Source organism: Rhinopithecus bieti, unplaced genomic scaffold (assembly GCF_001698545.2).
Source record: "Rhinopithecus bieti isolate Rb0 unplaced genomic scaffold, ASM169854v2 scaffold_71, whole genome shotgun sequence".
Taxonomy (NCBI): domain Eukaryota; kingdom Metazoa; phylum Chordata; class Mammalia; order Primates; family Cercopithecidae; genus Rhinopithecus; species Rhinopithecus bieti.
In genome coordinates, this window is record NW_016803101.1 from 1,806,495 (window position 1) to 1,831,061 (window position 24,567).

General features: G+C 39.0%; 1 protein-coding gene across 1 annotated transcript in view; it reads left to right on the plus strand.

Moving 5' to 3' along the window:
- The first annotated feature begins 23,185 nt into the window (after positions 1 to 23,185).
- The window catches only part of CNTLN (centlein), a 7,621-nt gene continuing 6,239 nt past the window's right edge, over positions 23,186 to 24,567 (plus strand). Inside the window, exon 1 of the mRNA XM_017890736.1 lies at positions 23,186 to 23,614. Coding sequence (XP_017746225.1) covers positions 23,255 to 23,614 — 360 coding nt within the window. The 5' untranslated portion in view covers positions 23,186 to 23,254. The remainder of the gene's footprint in view (positions 23,615 to 24,567) is intronic.

The window sequence follows — 24,567 nt, forward strand, 5'->3', positions numbered from 1 at the left end:
GTTTTATAGTTTTTGTTCTTTTTCTCCTCTCTTGCTGTCCTCCTTTGTGATTTGATGATTTTTTTTAAATAGTAATATGCTTTGATTTCTTTCTCTTTATCTTTTGTGAATCTACTACAAGATTTTCTTTTTGGTTACCACGGGGCTTACATAAAACATCATCTACTTGTAACAGTCTCTTTTAAGCTAACAACTTCAAATGCATATAAAAAACTTTTGCTTCGGCTTCTCTTTCCCCTACATTTTTTGTTATTGATGTCACTAATCATAGTTTTTACATTGTGTATATATTAAGAAATTATTATATTTCTAATTATTTTAATTCTTTTGTTCTTTAACTCTTATACTAGAGTTAAAAGTGATTTATGAACTGCTATTGCAGGTTGGCATTTTCTGAATTTACTATATTTTAAATTTTATGGTGAATTTTATACTTTTATAGTATTAGTTAGTATCCTTGTATTTCAACTTGGATAACTCCCTTTAACATTTTTGTAAGGCTAATCTAGTGATTGTAAACTCCCTCAGATTTTGTTTGTCTGGGAAAGTCCTTATTTCACCTTGATTTCTGAAGGATAGCCTTTTCAGGTATAGTATTCTTGGTTCACAGTGTTTCTCTTTTATCAATTTGAATATATCATTCTACTCTCTTTTGGCCTGCAAGACATCTCCTATGAAATCTACTGATAATATTATTATGGGGAAGGAATACTTTTGTAACTAGTTTCTTTTCTCCTATTGCTCTCAAAATTCTGTTTTTGACTTTTGAGAATTTGATTATAATGTATGTCAGTGAACATTTCTTTATGTTTAATCTCTTTGAGGTTTTTTGGGTTTCAGGGATCTGGATGTTTCAATTCCCACTCCAGATTGGGATAGTTTGCTATCATTGCTTTAAATAAGCTTTCTACTGCTGTCTCTTGTTCTCCTTTTTCTGTTACTTCCATAGTGTGTGTATTGGTTCTGCTGATGATGCCCCATTAAGTTCTATAGACTTTCTTTACTATTTTTCATTGTTTTTTCTTTTTGTTCCTCTGACTGGGTAATTTCAAAGGACCCAGTTTCAAGTTCACTGATTCTTTTTTCTGCTGAATCCAGTCTACTATGGAACTTCATTTGTGTTCTTCAACTCCAGAATTTCAGTTTGGTTCTTTCTTACGGTTTTTATCTTTTTGTTGAACTTCTCAATTTCTTCATATAGTGTTTTCTTAGTGTCATTGAGTTGCCTATCCGTGCACCCCTTTACCTCATGTCAACCCCCATTTTTTTAAGGTTAGTTACTGGTGCTTTATTTTATTCCATTTGTGGTGTCATGTTTCCCTAATTATTTCTGATCCTTGTGGCCTTGAATTGGTATCTTTGCATTTGAGGAAGTAGCCGCTTCAAGTCTTTATAGATTGGCACTTTATACAAGGCCCTTCACCAGTCAGCCCATCCTGAGATTCTGGGCAAGCCAGTTCTTTGGATCTGCTGGTGGGTATGTCTGGCATCTGAGTCCACAGTGGCCAGTCTGGTTTCTGAGCCTACGGAAGCAGGCCTGGAGCTAGGTCCACTGTGTGCCGGGGAGCTTGTGCCTGTGTGAGTAGCCCTGATGCTTGGGTCTGTGGAGGCCATCCTGACACTAGGGCCTGGAGGCTGGGTTGATGCTGTGGTCTGCAGTAATGTCAGGTGCTCCCTTGACTCTCTTTTCCCCATGTGGGAAGTATAAGCATACCTCATTGTGTTGTACCTCACTTCATTGTGCTTCATAGATATTGTAGTTTTTACAGATTGAAAGTTTGTGGGAACCCTGCATCAAGCAAATCTATTGGCACCATTTTTCCAATACATGTACTTACTTTGTGTCTATGTGTCAGCATTTTTTAGCAACAAAGTATATTTTTTAAATAGGGAAAGTACATTTTTTTAGACATAAAGCTATTGCATACTTAATATACTATAGTATAATGTAAACATAACTTTCATATTAACTGGGAAACCAAAAAACTTGTGTGATTATTTTATTGTGTTTATTGTGATGTTTGTTTTATTGCAGTGGTCTGAAACTGAACTTGCAATTTCTGCAAGATATGTCGGTATCTCTCTCCATGCTCTGCTGTGTGGACTTGGGGAGGGGTGATGGGGATAATTTGAAATTGTCCTTGCTACCTCTTTAATGCATATTTTTATATTTCTATGATCTACCCAAGTGATGTAGTGTGTCAGCTGCCTTCTATCTTTTTGTTCTTCAGCTTTTATGAAGCTATTTTCGTGTGTGAGTAGTTGTTCAAATTCATGTTTCTTGAGGGAACAAGTGACTTGTTTGTCAGTTGACTTTGTATATCTTTTTATAGCTGAGATTTTATCCTGTGATCTTACTAACTCAGGAATTTTTCTGTAGATTCTTTGCAGTTTTCTAAGTAGAATAACCATATTATCTTTATTATTACTTTCCTTCTTACTTTGGTTTTAATTTGCTCTTTTTTTTTACTTGGTTTCTAAGATAGAAACTTAGGTTATGGATTTGATACCCTTATTCCTTCATAACATATGCATTTGATTGTATAAGTTTTCCTCTAAGCACTGCTTGAGCGCATCCCACAAATTTTGATTTGTGGTATAAATTTTTATTTACTTTAATATATCTTCTAATTTTCTTTTGACTTCATCTTTGACCAATGAAATATTCAGAAGTGTGTAATTTCTAAATATTTGGGAGATTTTCTAAATATTTCTCTGGGATAGAACCTACTTTCAAGGAAGGTTGCATATTATAGTCCTTTATCTGGCCATATTGCCTGCACACATTCACATATATCTGTGTTTTGTTTCTAAAGAAAAGGTGAGAGTGGGTGTTTGTATAAATATCTAGCTACTTCTGCTTTAATATGCTTTTGGTATTTATAAACTGCCTTTACCTATAAAATAAGGACATTTCTAACCATTATTTCCCTTCCAGAATAATTAATTATTTGATCATTTTATATAACATTTTAAGTGTCTTGTTAATTTTTTTGTTCAAGTTATTCAATATGTATTGAATATAAAAACATATCATTCCTAATTATAGAGAGATAATTTTGTCTTTGTTTAAAAAAATAAGCTTGCTTTGTCAAGAGGGCTTAATATTTCAAATTTCATAGGAGCCATTTATTGTCAGCAACTTAAAGACTGTTTCTAAGAATACATTTTTCTTTGAAATAAAGCCAGAAATTGGAACATCAGCCATATTACATGCCTCCCCATGCAGTATAAATTAATTTCTAGACTTCTAGGGGCAAACTTTCGTCCTAGAAGATCAGAGTGTCAGCAGTGAGCTAGGGAGAGCAGTGGGCTGTTATATGACACCACTGTTCGAAGTGTCAGGTCACATGTAGCACTTTATGAGTGCCACTCCCCCTTTCCTGACTAAAACAAACTCTTTTAATACATTCCTAAAAAAACAAAAAAATACAAAATACTCTTTTAATACAACATGCGTATATGTTTACTACAACTAAATATATTATGCATCTTCCTGTCAAACAGCATCCAATGTGGTGAAATGAAAAACAGTAAATCTGGGCTGGGTGTGGTGGTTCATGCCTGTAATCCCAGCACTTTGGGCAGCCAAGGTGGGCAGGTCACCTGAGGTCAGGAGTTTGAGACCAGCCTGACCAACGTGGAAAAACCCGTAAAAATAGTAGGAAAAATTTCTTTACTAAAAATACAAAATTAGCCAGGCATGGTGGCACATGCCTGTAATCCCAGCTACTTGGGAGCTTGAGGCAGGAGAATTGCCTGAAACTAGGAGGTGGAGGTTGCAGGGAGCCAAGATGGCACCATTGCACTCCAGCCTGAGCAACAAGAGTGAAACTCCGTCTCAAAAAAAAAAAGAAAAAGAAAAACAGTAAATGTTATACATCAGCATTTGTGGTATTTATTCCTTCTATTTAGTTATTTACCTCTAGATTGCAGCATTCAAAACAGAAAATTATATTCAGAGTAAAAACTCTTGACTGGATAATGGAACCTATCATTTTAGGTTTTTCCTGTATTTCCTAAAATTACCTATATTAGGTATATTTTTTCCAATATTATTCCTTATCTTTACCTTAGTTCCCCTTCATTTTTGATTGTCATTGTGCTCTCAGCTACAGCTGAAGAGTTCTCTGATTTTTCCAAGTTGGGAAGTTAATCCACTTTAAATTCCATTAAACTTTGAAACTCTTTTTCCATTGTCTTGTGGTTTTATTTGTACATTTTAATTTACTGTAATTTTAAAATGTCTCTTTCTAGTTTTGACAAATGTCATACTTTTCCTTGGAAAATTAACATCTACCAAAAAGTTACTTCTTAAGGTACATTTATATATCTTAAGCATATATATATATATAGTTCTTAATAGTAAAGAAAGATATTTGGTTAATAACAGATTTACACATTTTCTAAAACTGCTCTAAACAAATGTATAAATATGAACTAAGTATAGTGATTTAGATGGGGGGAAGTTTACAAGAAGATGGCAAGAAATAGGCCAGGCGTGGTGGCTCATGCCTGTAATCCCAGCACTTCGGGAGCCCAAGATGTGTGGATCACGAGGTCAAGAGACGGAGATCACTCTGGCTAACATGGTGAAACCCCTTCTCTATTAAAAATCCAAAAGTTAGCTGGGAATGGTGGCATGCACCTGTAGTCCCAGCTGCTCGGGAGGCTGAGGCAGGAGAATCACTTGAACCCCAGGAGGCAGAGGTTGCAGTGAGCTGAGATCACTGCACTTTAGCCTGGTGACAGAGCGAGAATCCGTCGCAAAAAAAAAAAAAAAAAAAAAAAAGGCAAGAAATAAACCTAAAACAGTCATTTCCAAGACTCACAGGTTATTACCAAAATCAATGTTTGTAAATAAATTCTCATTTCCATTTTAAATTATACTATTTTATATATATTTTCTTCATACATAGAGATAAAATGCACAACATAAAGATATAGCATGTAAATCTGAAATAAATTTCCTGTTCTGAGGATGTAGAATGATTATTAAAGGTAAGTGAGATGCTTACAATTTCATAACCTGGAATGAGAGATAAATGAAAAGATAAGTGGTTGACAGAGGACTACTTACAGCTATGGCCTCAGCCTCTTAATATTATTTTCACTTAGTAAAATTCAGACAGAAGCAGAAATTTTTAATTTAGACCATAGAAAGAATCAAATGGCATAAAACAAATGTCATGCAAAATAATTATTGAATGTCATGGCAAGTAAAAATTTTATGCGGCTCTGAATTGACTCCAACTTAAATAAACACAGGAGGATATAAAAAAGGAAAGTCCAACAGAAAGTGATCAGCACATAATTATTATAGAAGAAAGGCAGACTTTCAAATAATTGCCATGCCGTAGAGTAATTTCCATTATTTCACAAACATTTAATTGGCATTTTTCCTAGCATGACAATGGGCCTATAATGACTACCTCTTATACACTGTTATTTTGTTTGGGCTAGACAGTAATTATGAGAGGTAAAATTTCACCCAACATGATAAAAGTTTATTCAGCTGAAATTAAATAAGGATGCTGTTAAAGACTGGCTTCTGGAAAATGCCAAAGCCGAGAATGTCTAGACAAATCTTGAAAGAACACATTATTTTCTGTAATTTTGCACATGTACAGCAGAGGGCACTAATATAATTGTAGTAGTTAGTCCTTATGGGAGTAATTATCTGTGATTCTGGGATTCACCGGAAGTAGTAAACTAGAAAGTTTTTCTCATCTTTATCAATGAATAGTTTCCTCCTATCTAAATAGGGAAATTCCATGCATGAAATTTACTTAATTTTTATAGCTGAAGGGCCATAATAATAGAAAGTTAACGTTGATTATTCCCTAAGAAATCAACAACACAATGAGTGATCTTTGAGCATCATAAACTAGCTTCCTCAGAAGGCCAATAACACTCTATCAACCTTTCTCCCTCTTCCTCTTGCTCTCACATAGCTACACTCACCTAGCTACATTTTCTCCCAGAACACCATCCCAGAAATCTGAAAGTGGAAAAACTTTTGGCTATGTTAGCAGCTTTTTATGATACAGTTGAAGCACTGTTTGTAATGATCTCCACAAGGTGATGGAAACTTTGAGACAAGTGGAAAAGGAAAACAAAAGAATGAGAAAGCTAACCAAAATCATACTCAAAAATGTTGTTTCATCACAGAGTGGGAGAACAGATGGTCAAACAGTTTCTCACTTTCCAGGTTAAATTAATAGAAAAATTGCTACCCTGTGCAAAGCATAGAGTGTGTATAATAGAGAAAATTATCACTTGCTTTATGAATTTAAGTGTATTAGATGCATGGTAATACAGACATGATCATAGCAAGTGCCTTGCTTTCCAGAGCTGAAAGTCTAGTGGTAGAGAGCAGACATACTAACACATACTCACTTATGAATTAGGTAAAATATGCTGAGTCCTGAGAGCATGGGGAATAAAGTATGACTCTGGGAATCTCTAGGAACCAGAAAGGGCCTGCGGAAACAATGACATTTAAATTGGGCTTTAAAGAATGGGTAGGCATTTTATTAGCTAAAGAAGTGGTGGAAAAATCTACCAGGATGGTAGAAATTGCTCGTGCCAAGGCTTAGAAGCATGAAAGGGTAATCCCAAAATAAACACATCTCTAGTTTTCAAGGGAACATCCAACTGGAAGTCACAATTGTATATTAGGTAGAAAGTAATTTTATTATGCTATTGAAGTAATTCACTGTGGATGCTTAAGAAATTTAAAAGGGGAGTTAGCTTTGAATTTTAACAGAAGACTTTGTTACTCCCGGAGTGTCTTTAATTGTATGTGGGTATATGGAAGTAGGGAGAGTATTTGTTTCAATGCTTGCTTTTGACTACAACATTTTCCTATTTTGAGAAGCTAACAGGAGTCAGGAACTTGGCAGCTTGTTTCTGAACGATTGTTGCTCTTGATTCTAGAAATTTCTGATTACTAGCACTTAGCTGGTGTTGTGGTACATTGACTCTGGGAAACATTTTATTTTATAACCAGAAATTGTAGAGGTAATATATATTATTTTTGTTTTTTCTTCTGGCTACTGCATTACTGTTGAAAAATTAGTTATGGTCAGTTATGTGGTCAGAAGCAAGTGTCCTAAGAGGGGAAAATGAGAACTATTTTGAGATCAAGAATTACTACAGAGCCAGTTACACATATGATTATGGCCTGTGTATATTTAAGGGCCTATGAAAATATTTGAGACCTGAAAAATAATTTTTTGGCCTTGAAATGCTAAAAAATGACAAAATAAAAAGTAATGTATATCTAATTAAGTGTACATAAATACGACTAACCGCTTAGCTTAATCTTAACCCTTTCCTAGCTATCTAAAATATTTTAATGTGAGATCTAATGCATTTTGTATGTTTGATGTGGTTTCAAGTAAGGCCTCTAAAATTAAATGGTCTTCAAGCTCTTCATATTTATATATCTCTGCTCATTCTATTCATTGCATCCACATCATTTTACATTTCCATACTGTTCCAGGAATCCTAAATTACAAGTATCTACCCAATTGTTTCAAGGGGACAGCAGGAGACTGCTCCCGTCACAGAAGCCACAGGCCCCAACACTCGGCCTTGATCCCATTTCATTTTTGTTAGTGGAGGCTGATTAACAGTAACCCAGTTCCCTATGACACTGCTTGGCCCAGGAATCATGTCTGGTTCTGGGAGGTCGAAGAACTGAAAAATGTCAATGAATCATATTTCAGTTTACAGATAAATTTTAAGTTATTTCATAGGAGATATATATCAGTTGCCAACTTACATGTTACCTACGTTTATTTTAAGTCTGCTTTCTAAAACTTAGAATTCAATGAAATATATTACATGTTATTTGTAACAGAAACATGTTACAGATCATTAGTAATTTTTTAGTTTGACCCACAAAATCTCATGGATACATGATGTATCTGTATTAGGGTTCTCTAAAGAACATAACAAATAGGGGATCTATCTATCTGTCTATATCTTTATCTATCTATCTATAGACATCTATCTCTCTATAGATATATAAAGGGGAGTTTATTAAGTATTAACTCACATGATCACAAGGTCCCACAATAGGCTGTCTGCAAGCTGAGGAGCAAGAAAAGCCAGTCTGGGTCTCAAAACTGAAGAACTTAGAGTTTGATATTCCAGGGCAGGAAGCATCCAGCACAGGAAAAAGATGAGACTAGGAAGCCAGGCCCATCTAATCTTTTCATGTTTTTGTACCTGCTTTATATTCTGGCCACGCTGGCAGCTGATTAGGTAGTGCCCACCCAGAATAAGGGTGGGTCTGCCTTTCCCAGTCCACTGACTCAAATGTTAATCTCCTTTGGCAACACCCTCACAGACACACCCAGAATCAATACTTTGCATCCTTCAAACCAATCAAGTTGACACTCAGTATTAACCTTCACAATACCTAATTTATTTTAACCACAATTTCAACATTGTTTAAAATATAGTTTCTCCCAAAATAATTAAAAGCAGAACCTGAAACAGCTACTTAAACACCAGTGTTCATAGCAGCATTATATGCAATAGGCAAAAGATGAAAACCACCCAAATGTCCATCAGCAGGTGAGTGGACAGAGAAAATGTAGTGTATAAGATAATGGAATGTATGCAAGATTGAAATTCTGATGCATGCTACAATGTGGATAAACTTTGAAAATATTATGCCAAGTGAAATACATCATATATCAAAAGACAGATATTTCATCATTCTTCAAACATAAGGTACCTAGAATAGACAAATTCAAAGGGGGCAGTAAGTGTAAAACAGTAGGGGTTGGAGAAAGGGGATAATGGGGAGTTAATGTTTAAAGGATACAGAGTTTCTATTTGGAATGATGAAAAAGTTCTGGAAATTGATCCTGGTGATGGTTGCACAACATCGTGGATATACTTACTGCAACTGAGTTGCACACTTAAAAACGGTTAAAATTGTGAATTTTATATTAGATATGTATCTTACCACAGTAAAAAAAAAAACACTTAGTTTCGAAAAAATAAACTCTTTCTTGATTTCCATCTCCAAAAACCAGGAGCCTAGCTTCCCAAATACGGAACAGGGAAAGATGCTTCCAGCAATTGCAGTGATAGTAGGTTTGGTATAAAATATAATTTTACATTTTTCTAATTCTGTGTGTTTAAAGAAAATGTAATAATTTTTACCAGAATTAGAGTTCATACTTTATAAGCTTAGCATTCAGAGCTTATGCCCCATGCTAGCCCTTAGTCTCCTTTCCCAGTGCCCTCTGCTTCTGTCCCCCAACATCACTGACACTGTAAGAAAGAGGGGTTGCTCCTACCTGATTAAGTGGGAAGGGCAGGAAAAATGGAGTAATGGGAAAGCAAGGCTATGGCCAGGACTATGTGTGAGCTGTGTTTTGAAAGAGCGAACTGCCCCTGCTTTTGTTGTTTATTTAGTGTTGGAAAGATGGAGGTGAAATCATGAATTAAAAGAATTGTGAGTAAGATTTATTTGACTGTGTGTGTTTCATACTGTTGGTTGCCAATTGTAGCAGACACTTTAGGCTGTCTTGCTAATATGGCCTCTCCTCCTCTTTCTTATTAGGAGAACACTAATTTTTGTTTGGGATCATAATGTGTTCACTTAAAAAATACTTGCTTTTCCATCTCTCTTTCAATTAGGTGTGGCCTGATAATGTAGTTTGGTCAATGAGATGTAAGTGGAAATCTAGAGAATTTGGGGAAAACTTTTGCTTTTATGATATGAGTACATGCCCTTCCTCTTCCCCTTTGTCTAGCCAGGTATGAAGGTGTAATCCTAATAGTTATAACAACTTGTTTCATTAAGATGGAAGTCATTTGCTCAGTTCAGTGGAGTAGGAATTTAGAAGGAGCCAGCCGGTGTTCTTTGTGATGTTGAGTAGTGTGGATTCCCTAAATCTGGGCTTCTTATAAGGTGAGAAAATAAACACCTTTGTGTTTAAGCTACTGGTAAGTAGAAGTGGCAGGCATCTATTGGGGAAGGGCAGAAATTCCAGATGGAAGGAACAGAATCCCAGAGATCAGAAGTAATGGCTATGTAGGGTGGAGGGTAGGGCTGGAAAGTAAGTGGTTTATTTTGGTTGCAGCATAGAGTATGGAAGAGAAAGTAGGTGGAAATAATATTAAAAAACAATGTTGCGTCAGAAAGTAGTAAAAGGCCTGACATTCTAGATTAAAGAATTGGATTTTGTTATGAAGGCAACAAGGAACCACAGAAGGTCTCTGTATTAGTCTGTTCTAACGCTGCTGTGAAGAAATACCCGAGACTGGTTAATTTATAAAGAAAAGAGGTTCAATGGACTCACAGTTCCGCATGGCTGGGAAGGCCTCAGGAAACTTACAATCATGGCAGAAGGCACCTCTTCACATGGTGGCAGGAGAGAGAATGAGTGCCAGCAGGGGAAATGCCAGATGCTTATAAAACCATCAAATCTTGGGAGACCTCACCCACTATCACAAGAACAGCATGGGAGAAACTGCCCCCATGATTCAATTACCTCCCACCAGGTACCTCCCACAACACGTGGGGATTATGGGAACTATAATTCAAGATGAGATTTGGGTGGGGACACAGCCAAACCATATTAGTCTCTGTTTTGCAGAGTGCCATGCTGAGAGCTATGCTTAGTCAAGCAAGGACTAGCTGTAGTAGTTCAGTTGGGTGAGAACAAGACTATTTTACTAATCTAGGTTAGAATGAATGAAGGTCTGAACTGGGGCAGGGGTAGTAGGAATAGGTGGGAAGTGTGGGTAGTAGGCAAAATATTTAAGGCAAAGTGGACAGATATTGATATGTGGAGTGAATGAATGGAGGGAATCTTACCTACTTCTGACTTCCATATTTTGATAATTGAATAGCAAGTAAACAGGTTGGCTTAGCATCCTGATTTCTTTCTTTTAGAATAAAATAGAAAAAAGATATTATAGTTGAGGATTTCTTTCTAAAGGCAGAAACCCTGCTGTATGGGCTTTTAAAATATTTATTTTTTTGAGATAGAGTCTTGCTCTGTAGCCAAGGCTGGACTGCAGTGGTGCGGTCTCTGCTCATTGCCAGCTCTGCCGCCCGGGTTCAGCCTCCCAAGTAGCTGGGACTACAGGCACCCACCACCACACCCAGCTAATTTTTTGAATTTTTAGTAGAGACAGGGTTTCACCACGTTAGCCAGGATGGTCTCGATCTCATGACCTCGTGATCCACCCGCCTCGGACTCCCAAAGTGCTGGGATTACAGGTGTGAGCCACCGTGCCGGGCCGATGTATGGCCTTTATTTGTCTTCCTCCTGGTTACAAAATTACCTTGGTCAAGATTTTAATGAAACAGATCCCTTGGAACATAGACTGTAAGAGGTTAGAGATGTTTTCTTCACTGCTATTTCTCTAGCACCTAGAAGAGTGCCTGGCACATAGTAGGCCTTCAAAACATGTTTGTTAAGTAAATTAATGAATGGATTCTTCATTATCTTCAGAAATTTCTTAGAAATGCAGTTGTTTTTTATTTCATGATATTAGTGATTTTTAGATCAGAAAAGGACTCTAAGGATTGCCTGACCTAGTCTGTTCATTTTAAACAAAAGGATCTGGATTCACAGGGAATTATGGTACACAGATATCATAATTTTGCTTGTGTATGTGTGTTAAATTTCTAGGGACCAGTAAACCAAAAAGAGAAAATAATCAATACATATGTGCCCATTCTGTTTAGGACCATCTTCAAATTAATAAGTACGTATTTCTTAGCTTCTGTATCTAATACTGTTGAAAATGTGATAGGACATTTTAAAAGGAGACTGCAACCTGATCCTTATCTTCAAAGAAATTACAGTTTAGTTCAGGAGATAAGATTAAGGCATATGAAATATCTAGAATGCAATCAAGAACTGTAATTGGGTAGGAATGGGTAGGTGACTTCAGGAAAGGGAGAGATTAATGTGTCTTACAGATTGTTCTGTAAAAATTTAAAAATATGTATAAGAACATAAAACGATGACATCTATCAAATAACCAGCTAGCACAATAGCTAGCTTAATAATGCTTAATAAGAATTTAATCATAGCTAATATTTATTGAGCATCTACTATGAAACAGGCAAACAATAAAATGGTATTTACTGACATTGTTGCTTTTGATCCATAATACCCCATGAAGTTTGTTTTAATCCTTATCTTTAGGTTAGGTAATGTTCAAAATGTTAAATAATAGATAAGTCATGAATCTATGCTTCAAATTCCGATTTAAACTCTTAGCTACTACTACAGCACACTGCCTTGATAGCTTCAAAAAGGATAAATATAACCTTCTTCATTTATATAGTTAGTATGAAGCACCTCATCAGTTTGGGGTACAAATATGGTCGTTTATCCTTATGATAATCAAAGAAATATTTAAGACCCCAGCAGCACAATTAACAACAGGTTCATTCTCTGTTTTGGAGCTTCCCCCTTTTGTTGTCTAGAGTCTAATTCTGACTAAAGAGGCTCATTATGATTCCAACAGCAAGAGGAGAAGAGGCCTGGAGATGTTCCTATTTTAAAAGTTCTAATTTCCAGCTGTTGTTGCTTCCATGGCAGCTTTGTCTGTGGCTGAGAACTGACCCTGCACAGTTGGATGCAACTTTCTTGTCTGAAGTAGTAATGGCATCCTTATTGGTAAAGGACCCTGCACGGGTCACATCCACTCTCTTTAGGGGGAGATTATCGCACACTCTCCAGCTGCATGCTGGACCAAGTGCAGTAACCCTTGAACTTCCAAGTTTACAGCTCTTTGGTTTACATTCAACTGCTCAGCCATTGTCCTCAAACAGATACGGGGAAAGTTAATTGACAAACAAGTAAGCAACTTAACAGACAACAACATAGAGAATGTAATAAGTGCTAAAAAGGAAAGAAAAGGGTGATGTGAAGAAGACTATCTGGGCAGGTACTACTTTCATTAAGTCAGTTAAGGGGGGGCCCTCTGGAGAGATAGAATGTAAGCTGAAATCTGAAAAAATGAGAAGGAACCAACTATTCAGAAAATCTAGGGTGTGAATGGAAAATACAAAACATCAGAGATACAAAGTTGCTTGGTATGTTCGCTGACAAGAGTCAACTTGAATTTCCAGTGTAAGTCATGCACTATAATCAAAACTTGTCCTCACTCTACAAGCTCTTTCAGTCAAGTATTCAATCTGGGCTACTAACCCAGACTTTCTCTTCTCTCATGGGCCCATTTCTACCACTCGGCCTCAGTCAGGACTATCTCAATTCACTAGAATTTTTAGATGTTTAGACCAAGCACAGTGGCTCACATCTGTCCTAGCATTTTGGCTCACATCTGTCCCAGCACTTTGAGAGGCCAAGGCAGAAGGATTGCTTGAATCCAGGAGTTCAAGAGCAGCCTGAGTAACATGTCAAGACCTCATCTCTATAAAAAAATCCAAGAGTTAGCCAGGTGTGGTGGTATGTTCCTGTGGGTCCAGCTACTCAGGAGGCTGAGATGGGAAGATTGCTTGAGCCTGGGAGGTTGTGGCTGCAGTAAGCCATGATCACACCACACCATTGCACTCCAGCCTAGGTGACAGAGTGAGACCCTGTCTCAACAACAACAACAACAACAACAACAACAACAAATAAAACAATGTTAAATCTCCAAGAAGAAGAGGACTTGATGCCTTTCCTTCAAGACCCTATGGGTCTCATGCATATTTGTCTAACTGCTATATACCAGTGAGTTCTTCACAGCTCACCAGACATATGCTGATGACTTCCAAATGTATATTTTGAGATCAGAATCTCTTCCAGGAAGTTCATGTGTGTGTGTGTGTTATTTTGCCTACTCAACATCTCTAATTAGAAGTCTCTTAACAGTTCAAATTCAGTACATCTCAAAAGGAACTTTTTTTTTCTTTTCTTTGAGAAAGGTTCTTGCTCTATAACCCAGGCTGGAGTGCAGTGGCTCAATCTCAGCTCACTGCAAACTCCACCTCCTGGGTTCAAGTGATTCTTTTGCCTCAGCCTCCTGAGTAACTGGGACTACAGGCACGCACCACCACACCCAGCTAGTTTTAGTATTTTTAGTACAGACAGGGTTTCACCATGTTGGCCAGGCTGGTCTTGAACTCCTGACCTTAGGTGATCTGCCCATGCCAGCCTCCCAAGTTGCTGGGATTATAGGCGTGAGCCACCGTGCCTGGCCTCAAAGGGAACTTTTGATTCCCTGCTTCTAATCCTGTTTATCCAATAGTCTTCACCATCTCAATTTATGGTACCTCCAACTATTCAGATTCCCAAACCAAACTCTGGCAGTCAGCTAGCTTTCTATAAGCCACAGATACTTTTCTTTGGTTTGGATACTTCCTTTGCTCTCTTCTTTCACAACCCAATCCATCAATAAGTGCTGTCAGCTCAACCTTTGTAATCCATCCTGAATACCACCATCTCTCTCTTTTCCCCCAGCAAACACTCTGGTCCAAGCCGTCATTCTCTCTTGCTCAGGCTGGTTTTCCTGCTTCTATTCTCCTTCCCTCAACCCCAGAATCCATTCTCTCCGCAGCCGAGTGGTTTTTCATTAATGTAGTGAAATAATATCTCTCCTCTGCCTCTAATCTTTCAATGATTTCCGATTAGCCTTAGAATAACGTCCAAACTCATTCCTTCATCTTACACCACACTTCCTTTCACCCTTTCTAATTCTAACCATACTTACCTTTGTTCTGCTTTTAGAACATACCAAGCAACTTTGTACCTCTGGTGTTGTGTATTTTCCATTCACACCCTAGGCTTTCTGAATAGTTGGTTCCTTCTCGTCTTTCAGATTTCAGCTCACATTCTACCTCTTCAGAGGGCCCCCCTTAACTGACTTAATGAAAGTAGTACCTGCCCAGATAGTCTCCATCACATGGCTTTTTAGCACTTATTACATTCTCTATGTTGTTGTTTGTTAAGTTGCTTACTTGTTTGTCAATTAACTTTCCCCCATATGAGTTCGTGAAGGTAGGAACTGGTTGGCCTTGGCTTTTCTGTATCTCCAGCATTAAGCTCCTAGCACATATTAGGTATGCCATATATAATTTGATTAACTACTGACTGAGTAAATAATTGTGAGACATCTTTTGTGCATCCCAGAAGCACAAAAACATGGGATTTTTTTGACAGCTTAACTCAGTGATTCTCAATTCTGGGTGCATGTTAGACTCATCTGGGGAACTCTTAAAAATAAAATAACAAGGCTGGGTCCCATACCACATCCACTGAATCATAATCTCTGGAGATGGGACCCAGGTAACATTCTTTTAAAAGCTCCTTATGTGATTCTTACCTACAACCATCACAAGGGAACCAGGAGTAACCATCATTCCTTTTTATTTAAATCCCAGGTCAGCTTCTTTCTCTTATTTAAGTCTTTCAGCATGATTTATATTTGGGATTTTCTTGTGGATCACAAAACTTGTTCCCTAGTCATGTGGGTATTTTATCCACTTAGGGATCAGCTTCTTTGAGATTGTAGGATAATAGGCATTTCCTGGGAAACGGTGTGTAAGAATGTGTTATCCCTCACAATCTATAAAGCACTGCAATGTTCAGTTTTCACTCGACCTTTTGCTTTATGTTCATACCTTCAATGTCCTTGTTGTCTGATAGTCTCCCAGATATTTCCGTGGTGTGCTTCCCAGTCAGTTGAGGTGCTTGCTTAGACATTCTTTCTTAGAAATGCTTTTCTTGACTAGTCTACCTAAAATGGCACCTTACCATTGTTATTACTCACTGTTCTTCCTTGCTTTTTAAAATATATAACATCACTAATTAACAATATATTTATCTGTTTATGATATGTTTTCTCCTAGTAGAGTATAAGCTATGCAAAAGCAAGAATTGTGACTGTTTTATTCATTGCTGTATTCCTAGAAGTGTTCAGTAAATACTTGTTAAAAGAGTTAAGGAATGAGTAAAAGAACAGTGTACTGGCAAGGGGTCGCCACATTGACTGCATTTGTCCTTTTCTGCCTTTTTCTCTTCCCAAGGAATTTGTTGTAGAAGTTTGCTACATCAGAAAACATTGTTTGGGAAAAAGAAATTTTGGTGGCACCAGGAACCATTTTTTTTGTTTGGTTTTTGAGACAGAGTCTCACTCTGTCACCCAGGCTGGAGTGTAGTGGTGTGATCTCAGCTCACTACAAGCTCCCCCTCCTGGGTTCATGCCATTCTCCTGCCTCAGCCTCCTGAGTAGCTGGGACTACAGGCGCCCGCCACCACGCCTGGCTAATATTTTGTATTTTTAGTAGAGATGGGGTTTCACTGTTTTGGCCAGGATAGCCTCGATCTCCTGACCTCATGATCCACCCACCTCAGCCTCCCAAAGTGCTGGGATTACAGGCGTGAGCCACCACACCCGGCCACCAGGAACCATTTTTTAACAGTTTCATTTCCCACCAACAGTAGTTAGCATACTGCTACTATGTGATCAATTTATCTCAAATATTAATTTTGATATCCCATACTCCACAAAAACATTCTGTGTTCATAGCAAAGCACTGTCTACTAAAGTGAGATATTAGTAACTACCATGAGAAATGTCCATTAATTGCTGAAGGCAATAATTTCTGTGGCTTATAGAAAGCTAGCTGATAGACATTTATCAAGTGCTTCCTGTGTTAGGGCATTGTGATAGGTATCATGAGTGATAAAAAACGGGCATTTTCTTCCATCTAGGATCTTATAATCTCTAAATATATAAAAATAAATATAGAACTACCAATCACATGTAAATGAAATGTGAGAAGAATTATACAATTATAAAAGAGATGCAAAATTAAAATTAATGCAAAAGAAATTGAGTACATATTATCTTGGAATATGTAATATATAGGATAATCAGAATTACCTAGTGTAGTCTAGATGTTCTAGAAACTGGGTTTAATGAAGAATATGAAGATGATAAAGAAAGTACATAGACACATTCCCTTTGGTGCTTGTAGAGGGGTTTCTGTTTAAAAGCCTAACTCTTTGCCTAACTCTTGCCTGAATTCTGTTCCCTCTACTTTGTAGTGTGTGATTCACTTTTTTTTTTCTATTTTGCGGGCTTGTTGTAAATTAATGTCCAACCAGCTTCCGTGAAAATAACATTAAGAGCTGTTACTTTGAATCATTTATTGTCTATAATAGGATGCAATTTGGGCCGCATCCCAATTGTTGCTTATTAGACTACCTTGGCCTCTTGAGCTAGATATATCATGTTTGCCCCTCCAGATTGTTTCCTGATGTTTCCCACCCTGCCCCACGTCCTGGTGGGCCGACCTGTAAAAACTGGTTGGGTTCAGCAAGTGGGGAGCACAGGAGGTGGTGGGTATGAGGGAAGAAGTTGGAGCATTTGTTCCTTTGGCTCTGAATTTCCGGAGTCTGTGCCTTTCACCAGGCAGCTCTCTGTACCCAGCCCTTCTGTCTGCTGGTACCATTAGCTGCTCTTTCTCTCATTCCTTCAAGCCTAGGGTGCTAACATTTCCCAACCTTTAAGAAGCCTCAGGGTGACTGGGCGCGGTGGCTCTCGCCTGTAATCCCAGCACTTTGGGAGGCCGAGGCGGGCGGATCACAAGGTCAGGAGATGGAGACCACAGGGAAATCCCGTCTCTACTAAAAAAAAAAAAAAAAAAAAAAATTAGCCAGGCGCGGTGCCGGTGCCTGTAGTCCTAGCTACTTGGGAGGCTGAGGCAGGAGAATGGCGTGAACCCGGGAGGCGGAGCTTGCAGTGAGCAGAGATCGCGCCACTGCATACCAGTCTAGGCGACAGAACGAGACTCCATCTCAAAAAAAAAAAGAAAAAAGAAGCCACAGGGTATGGTGTGTTTCCCTCATTCCCTCAGTCCTACTCTTACTTTTGTAATTAGTCCTTGTTTTAACTGTTCCTTGAAGTACTCAATGAGTTGCCATTAACTTCGTGTTGCACTCTTGATTGATCACCTCACCAAGCAGAAAGGGAATTGACCCTCTGATGGTAAGATGACATGTATGTTTCTCATCCTTGTGACTGGAATCAGTGCCTCTGTGTGGGTTACTTCAACACATTCAGTAGAAGTGGGATTCTGCCATTCAATATTGCTGCCATCTCCTTGGCCATTTGATAAAATTTATCTCCTATTGCTAACATGGAAGATGAGGATAAAACAGTCAACTACTGGAATGGACTAAGAAAATCAGAAAGTTTGGAATTGGCTGCTGTTATTGAAAATCTGCTATGTGTCATAAGTGGGTATGTGACACATCAGTATGATGTTGGGTTGGGAAAAAGTGCTATTTCTCTGGTTACAGAAGCCCCCTTACTAAGGCAAAGGAGTGGTGGTGACTGAAGAGATGGCATTCTGGATCAACAGGCAAAATGCTTGTGTCTGTGTGTGTGTGTAAGTGTGTGAGACCACTGTAATGTGGAATAAGTAGGAATCTTCAAGACAGAAATGTCAAACCAGGTCATTAGCAGTGGAAAAAGAAGGCCTTCATGTTTAGGATAAAATCAGGGGAGAAAAAGGGCTAGAAGAACTGGAGTACTTTTGCATTACTGCCTTGAGGATAAACAATATTCTATTAAAATACCTAGGACCATGGGTGTATAATCCCATCTATTAGGGAGGAGGTAATGTAAATATAAATGAGAAGGCTGAAAAAGTAGGGTGTTACCTCAATCTGGTCATGTGTTGAAATGAAGAGGTGAAACTATACAACCCTGTGTTTTGTGGAACCAGCTGAACTTCTCAGGGAACCTGAGACTATATTCCAAACTTTGCTGAACTAAATAAGCTGATACAAGTTACTCAAACCTAAGGCTTACAGGTTACTTCCTCCCTGCCCCCACAGAACAACACACACACTTAGAGTTGGGGTTCAGTGGAGACAATTTTTGCTTATAATTAGAAAAAACGACAGTTGTTTGAACAGTTTTGGACTGTTTGGCAATCTTTGGAGATGAAAATGGAAACTGAAATTCTGTCATAGCTCTGTTGGGTCATAATTTTTGAACAGGAACTGATGATGTCTCCTTGTATACCTACAATTGTGACCTAGAGCATTCTCAGGACTGATCAGGGGATCAATAGTTGCCAGGAATTGCTCAATCAAAATTGCAGTAATTGAAAGCACAAAACAATCCTCTTTATTTACTTCTACTAACTTCTGGATTGAGATTTGTCTGCACTAGGCTGTCATGATGCATCTACTACTGACTCAAGCATCACATCGGCACATTCTAGCTTATGGGTTTTTCTTTTGATGCTGAAGCAAGTGATTCTTGATTTAAATCTCTAGGACATGGCAAACACTAAAAACTGATTCTTAAAATGATATGAAGAGAAATCTAATATGTTTGAGGTCTTACCAATACCTAATAATGTTTTAAAACTTAATTAAATTATGCTGACCAAATAAAGATTACACAAAATTGGTAAAGCAGAAATACACAGGTCTTAAAATTCTGCATTCTTTCTGGAAACAAAGAAACATAAAGGCTGAGAATCCGCTTATACATTTTTTCTCTTTTAAAACAGAAGTTAAAAATAAATTTTAAAAATTAAAGTAAAAGAGGCAATTTAAATACGATATTAATTTGCACATTTCTTTCCTTATTTCCCAATATTTCAACTATACAACGATGATAGTGAGAGAATTATGCATAATTCTAATTATATTCTAATATACTTCATCCTCTATTCTATTCTAATATACTTCATCCTCAGCAGACTTCATTATGTATTTCTTCAGAACAGAGAATATCACTTTTAAATATTTGGACAAAGAGTTGAACAGGAAAAACACCTTGATTGTTTTGCACACTTTTATTCACATAATAGTGCAGATATTTAACTTATTCTTCTGAGTCACAAGTGTTTGTATTTAACATTTCATCCATTTCTGTCATTTCAGCAAATAACTAATACAAGAAAGAACTCCTTATGCATAGTTCTGGAAATGTGCACGTTTCTTTTCTTAAAAATTGTCTGCCAATAAAGAACTTTTATAACTCTACAACAAAAAGACAAATAACCCAATTAAAAAATAGTCAAAGAACTTGAATGAATAGATATTTCTCCAAAGAAGAGAAACAAATGTCCAACAAATACATGAAAATATGCTCATTGTCATTAGTCATGGGGAAAAATGCAAATGAAAACCGCAAGGAGACAGCACTTTACACCCACTAGACTGGCCATAAACAAACAACACTGCATGTTCTCACTCACAGGTGGGAACTGAACAATGAGAACACATGGGCACAGGGTGGGGAACATCACACATCGGGGCCTCGTGGGGTGGGGGGAGGGAGGAGGGATAGCATTAGGAGATATACCTAATGTAAATGATGAGTTAACGGGTGCAGCGCACCAACATGTCATATGTATACCTATGTAACAAACCTGCATGCTATGAACATGTACCCTATAACTTAAAGTATAATAATAGAAGAGCAAAAAAAAAAAAAAAAAAAACCACACACACACACACACACACAAAACAAAACAAAAAAATAAGCGTTGGTGAGGATGATGAGAAATTAGAATGTCAATACATTGCTTATAGGAAGGTAAAATGACACAACCACTGTAGAAAATAATTTGGTGATTCCTCAGTAAATTAAACATATGACCTAGATAGTCTACTCATAGGTATGTAAACAAAAAATTGAACATCAGTGTTCAGACAAAAACCTGTACATAAATGTTTACAGCAGCTCTATTCACAATAGGCAAAAGGCAGAAAGAACCACTGTATGGTGTATTTTCAGCTATAAAAAGGAATGAAGTACTGATACATGCCACAACATAGATGAACCTTGAAAACATTATGCTAATAAAAGAAACCAGACAGAAAAGGCCACATATTATATGGTTCCATTAATATGAAATATCCAAAACTGGCAAAACCATAGAGACATAAAGGGAATTAGTGGTTGTTTGGGGCTTGGGGGTGGTGAGAATGTGGAGATACTAATGTGGGCATGTGGTTTCTATCTCCGGTGCTGAAAATGTTCTGTAACTAGGTAGTGGTGGTGGTTGCCTAACATGATGAATGTAGTTAATGCTACTGATCTTTATTTGTAGCCATTTTATTTATTTATTAATTTTTGAGACAGTCTCACTTTATCACCCAGGCTGGAGTGCAGTGGTGTGATCTCGGCTCACAGCAACCTCTGCCTCCTGTGTTCCAATGATTGTCCTGCCATGGCCTCTCTAGTAGCTGGGATTACAGGCATGCACCACCACTCCCAGCTAATTTTTGTATTTTTAGCAGAGACGGGTTTTCACTGTGTTGTCCAGGCTGGTCTCAAACTCCTGGTCTCAAGTGATCTTTGGGAGCCTCAGTCTCCCAAAGTGCTGGGATTGCAGGCGCGAGCTACCGCACCTGGCCTATTTGTAGCCATTTAAAATGCCTACGATGGTAAATTTTATGTTGTGTATTTTGTGTGTTTTGCTCCAATAAAGACAAAATTTAAAAAAATGCCTAGTCAAAGAGTAAGGATATTATCCTTTTGGGGGGGTCGCATATACATATTTATGCCACTGCTTTTCAAAAGAATCTTTTTATGATCAGGTGAAATGATGTCCTTTGGAGTGAATGACATATAGTAATTAAAAGTGTGCATTAATACTGATTTGGGGCCAAACATGTAACTTATGTTGTTAGACTTGCCAGTCTTAAGTCTAGTGAAATCTCACAGGCTATCAAGACCAAATGTTGTATTTCAAGTCACAGGTGTGGAGACAGGATAGCGATCAAACTACAGGTTTTCAGAGTTAAGTGAAATTCAGTGAATTCAAAGCCTAGCTTTTTCTGATACCAGACATGGAATTTCAGAGAAGTTACAGTAACCTTGCAAGTCTGTTTCCTCACTAGTAAAAATGGAGATAGATAATAATCTAATTGAAGGTGACATATGTATTGAGTTCATATATGATAAGTGCTTAACACTGGACTCAGCATATGGTAAATGTTCAGTAGGTTAGCTAGTTCTAAGACAGGTTTATAAACATACTTTTTCTAATGTACCCTTTTATAAATTTTTGTGAGGAATTCACCTTCGGTTTGAAGGAAGTCCACTTATCTTGCTTGACTTGGCAGGATTCTAATTGGGAGGATCTTTTGGCATCCTGACTAGATTCTCATGTACAGATAGTGATTTTTTGATTAAATGAAGTTAACAGTAAAGTGGTGATCCCTCTACTTCTACTCTCAACCCCCATCTCAGCTTTCCCCAAGTATTCTGGAACCCTTTCTGAAGAATACGGCAGTTCTAACTTTCAGGAATGTTCTGGTGCCAGCTCAGTATGCATTTGCTTATTAATCTTATCAATAGTAACAAAGTATTTGAAGGGCAAAGAAAGAGAAGATTATTGCCTATTTGAAGTTTATAAAGAAAGCCAGAAGAAAAAGAAAAAAAAGAGAACAAAAGATAAAGTAGGTCTTGTTTCTTCAACCACGCTCCAAATTACTGATTTTAAACTGCTTCAAGGACCCAAACTGTTCAGCAATGTGGGCTACATTCCCTCTGATACCCAGCCAAGGCATAAAGAAGCTGACATAAAAACAAAGGAAATCATGACTCTTGCAAAACAAAAGACAAAGGGTGTACAAAGGATCATCATTCAAGTTCGAAACCTGCTTGATAGTTCCAGCTCAGCACAAGGCTTTCCACATCTCCTTGACATTAGTCAGCTGGATGTCAGCTGTACTTACAGCAGTTTTGCCAAGGGGTGTGAAGAAAACACTTAAGTGTAAAACTTATGCCTTGATCCTCAAGGAACTTACAATAGCGCTGGAGAGATTAGCCGTGTAACTGACACTCCAGGGCGGTCAATGAAACGTGACGCACGAGTTGGCAGGGACCTTGAAGGAGAGGGATTTCACAGTTAAGGATCATTTGTGGCTGGGGGCTTGTCAAGGAAGGCTTTAAGAGGTGGGATGGAAGTGGCGGGCAGGGCTTTAGGTAGGCGGGAAATCCAGGCGATCCTGGCCAAGGACTCAGGCACAGGACCTCGGGATGGCCCGCCCGGCTGACCGACCTCACCCTTTCGGGCCACGGCGCGTGCGTACCCCAACGCTCGCGCTGGGCTCATTGCCCGCGGGAAGCCGGCCAGGGCCACAGAACACGAGACACCGCTGGCCAAGGCGGGAAAAGACTCGCGCATGCGCGGCTCAGCGTTCCGGGCTCGCCGGGTTGGGGAAAGGGAGGTGGAGTTTCCAACAGGGAACTTGACCCGTTAGCTGCTGCAGCCATGGCGGCGCGTTCGCCTCCCTCACCGTACCCTCCGCCCCAAGCGCGACAGTTGGGCCCCAGGTCCCCACGTGTTGGGCGGGGAGCTGAGGTACACGCAGTGCGCAGCGAGGCCTCGGGTTTTGCCGGCGCAGCGCGGGAGGTGGTCGCGGACAAAAGTGATAAAATCTGGCTGGGCGAAGAAGGGTCAGGGGGCCGGCGAGGGCCTGCTGGGGCAGCTCCGGCTCATGCTCCCCTCCTCAGCGCGCCCATGGGGTCCAGACGGCTAGAGGGCATCTCGGTAGAGGAGGCGATGGTGACCCGGACGCAGCTGCTGGAGGAAGAGCTGAGCAGCCTAAAGGAGGAGTTGGCCCTGTGTCAGGTATCGAGGACTCTCGCAGCCGGCCTTTCCCCACCACAGCGGGGCCGGGACCCGTGGGGAGGCGCGCCCTTCTCCCTCTGCCTTGGGACCTACCCCGCCCCGCCCGGCAGCGCTCCCTCGCGGCTGCACACCCTGCTAAGCCCGCGGCCGGGGGCTGGAGAGACGCCGCTGCGCCCGGCTCCCCGACCCCGGGCCCCTGCCCCTTTCCGGACAGCGGCCAGACAGGCTTCGCCTCCGCGCCCGGGTTTGGTTTTGGTCACTTGGATACTCGCAGTCGCATCCCCTCCCGTTCCCACAAAGCCCAAGTTCTTGGTGGTGACGGTAGCCAATACCTGCCTGGGGCCCAGGAGTGACATGCAGTCCACTAATTGAAATGAACAGGAAAGTGTAAACACTTTTGTTAAAGTAAAATCCATCGATGAAGGAGCCTGTTTTTAAAATTTCAAACCCACACTTGGCTTTGTTTTTACCCCAACTGAAGTTGTAAACACAGACCAGTAACGTTTAGAAAGTCTCAGAGCAGGGAAAAACTTACAATAGATAATGCTTGGTACTTACTAACCAGCTATGGTAATTCCGCGGTCCTTGAGTGAGAAATCCCATTTTCACGTGATCATGCCAGTGAAAAACATTTGCTAAATCAATTGCATTAACATTACTTTCCTGTTTGTAGAGTTTTTGTAAGGATGGACTTGACTATACTCCTGTTTAAAGAGATTGAATTTTCCTTTAGTTTTGCATCCGTACCATCATCTCTTTTGATTTTACCAAAACCTTCAGATAGGGTTGGGAGATTGGATGTGGGAAACTCACTAAACAGTAGATGTTTAAGTCACTCTGCCTTCAAGGTAGAAACCAATTAGGAACTGCTGAACATCAAAGTAACTTTGTGAACAGTATCATCAGTTTAATAAAACAATTCATGAAATTCATTTTTTTTTTTTTTTTTTTTT